The following is a 1,896-nucleotide window of genomic DNA, read 5'->3' on the forward strand; positions in this document are numbered from 1 at the left end:
CAGCAGGAGTTTTTGGAAGCAGCAGCCGTTACCAGCGTCAGGAGCCTCCAGGTAAGTGCCAGCAGCTGCCACGTGCAAGCCCAAGCCCTACTCCCCACCCCGGCTGCAGAGCCAGCCATGGATCTGTGCTCCAGCCACATGCCAGCCTCCCTCTCCCCCTCCCCAGGGCAGCTGGCTGGGCAGCATGTGTGCGACCCGCACATGGGAGGCACCACCACACTGCGCCTCGTATCACTTGCCTACAAAGCACCCCTGGCAGAGGGGCACCCCTGCCCTCACCCCCTGGCCCTGCTCCCAGCTGTGATGTGCCGCCTGGGGCCGGCAGCACCTCCTGCTCCCTCAGCCCCCAACCATCTTCCCCAGCCCTGCCCCACAGCCCCACTTGCCTCCATGCTCCAGGGGCAAAGGGAGAGTCTGAACCTGAGCCCACGCTTGGCTGCTTCAGAGACTTAGACCCCGCCCTCCCCCCTCTCCCTCCAGCCAGGGCTGGGGGTTTCCTGCCCTTTTTTGCAAATCGGCTCTTGCAGGCTGGAGTTGTGCCAGCCTGCAAGAGCTCTTTGCAAAAGCAGAGAATCCACGGATTTCTCTGCTAAAAAGAGAAATCCGTGTTTTCTCCAATAAAAACAGGGAATCCGTGGTTTTCTCCATTTTTCCATGGGAAATGGAAAACCCGGATCCCTGGTCATGACCCACGGGGTTGAGAAACACTGCACTAGAGCACGCCTCCCAGTTTAGCTGGAACAGACACCTTGGGCCAAGGCTACCTTGCCCAACCTGCAAGGAGGGATTTGCAGAGAAGGTACAAAGCATCCTGGGATGCCAGGGGACAGAGTTATCTTGAATCTGGAGGAGATCTGGGACAGGAGTTCAGTAAATCAATTCGAACTAGATCAGTCAAGTCTGATACTACATCCATCCAGGTTTATCTAAACAGGTTTCAGCCATTTTGAAAGTGGTTTATGTGCACTGAACTAACGTTGTGTTACAGATCTGAACCTTCTTCCAGTCACTTATATTGGTTTGTGTGCAATTTCTGTCCCTAGGAGCTTGAATGCATCTTTCAACATCAAATTGGTTATCTGATAAGCTGGACCCACCAATTTAAAAGGAGTGTTCAAAATTAAAATGATAATGTTTTAAAAACTTCAGATGTTTTCTTACTGGAGAGACCACTCTTCCATCTCTAATAACCACAAAGCCAAATCTCATCTCAGATCAAGTCTGTTTTCAACTGACCATGTAACTCTGGGACTGTACACTGACTCTTGGAATCACTCCAGCCAATGCTTCTACATCCATTTATCTGCCTCAGAAAATTATTCATGTTCTACCAACTGATCTGTAACATTTATCTAAAACGATTCTTGCATGTTTTTTCAAATGAAACCTCCAGTAACTTTTCCAACAAGTCAGTATTGGAATTAATTAGGATATCAGTAACCTTATTTTGAAATTAGACATTTCCAAGGAGTAGAGATTATCCTAGTATAATGAAAAGCAAACCCTAAACAAAATATCAGGATCCAATTATGCTATGGCTGTTTCATGTTGAAATAATTACGCCTGAAACTACAAGTTCAAAAACCACCATGGAAACAAATAAGAAAAAAAAAAATACACACTCATCATCGTCGTCGTCGTCGTCATCTTCATCCTCATCATCGTCTTCTGACAATTTCATTTTTTTCTTTAAAAATGAAGAAAGATTACATACTTCATTACTTTTATGAATTATTGGTTCTAGTCACAAAATATATACAAGGATCATGAATGGGAATCTGCTCTTCTGCCAAATTGATATTCAGATGAATTATGCCATCTACATAACCAATTTAAGTAACTGTGGCAATTTCATAAACAGGACCTCAAACTGAACTGGTGAAAGTAGACATTCCT

The 1,896-nt window shown here is 45.9% G+C and overlaps 1 protein-coding gene across 1 annotated transcript in view; it reads right to left on the bottom strand.

The window, feature by feature from the left end:
• The window catches only part of NPM1 (nucleophosmin 1), a gene marked incomplete at its 5' end in the record, with an annotated part of 17,475 nt that overhangs the window by 8,646 nt on the left and 6,933 nt on the right, over positions 1-1,896 (bottom strand). The window contains one exon of the mRNA XM_025206182.1: positions 1,623-1,687. Coding sequence (XP_025061967.1) covers positions 1,623-1,687 — 65 coding nt within the window. The remainder of the gene's footprint in view (positions 1-1,622; positions 1,688-1,896) is intronic.

Source organism: Alligator sinensis, unplaced genomic scaffold (assembly GCF_000455745.1).
Source record: "Alligator sinensis unplaced genomic scaffold, ASM45574v1 scaffold156_1, whole genome shotgun sequence".
In the NCBI taxonomy this organism is placed as follows: domain Eukaryota; kingdom Metazoa; phylum Chordata; order Crocodylia; family Alligatoridae; genus Alligator; species Alligator sinensis.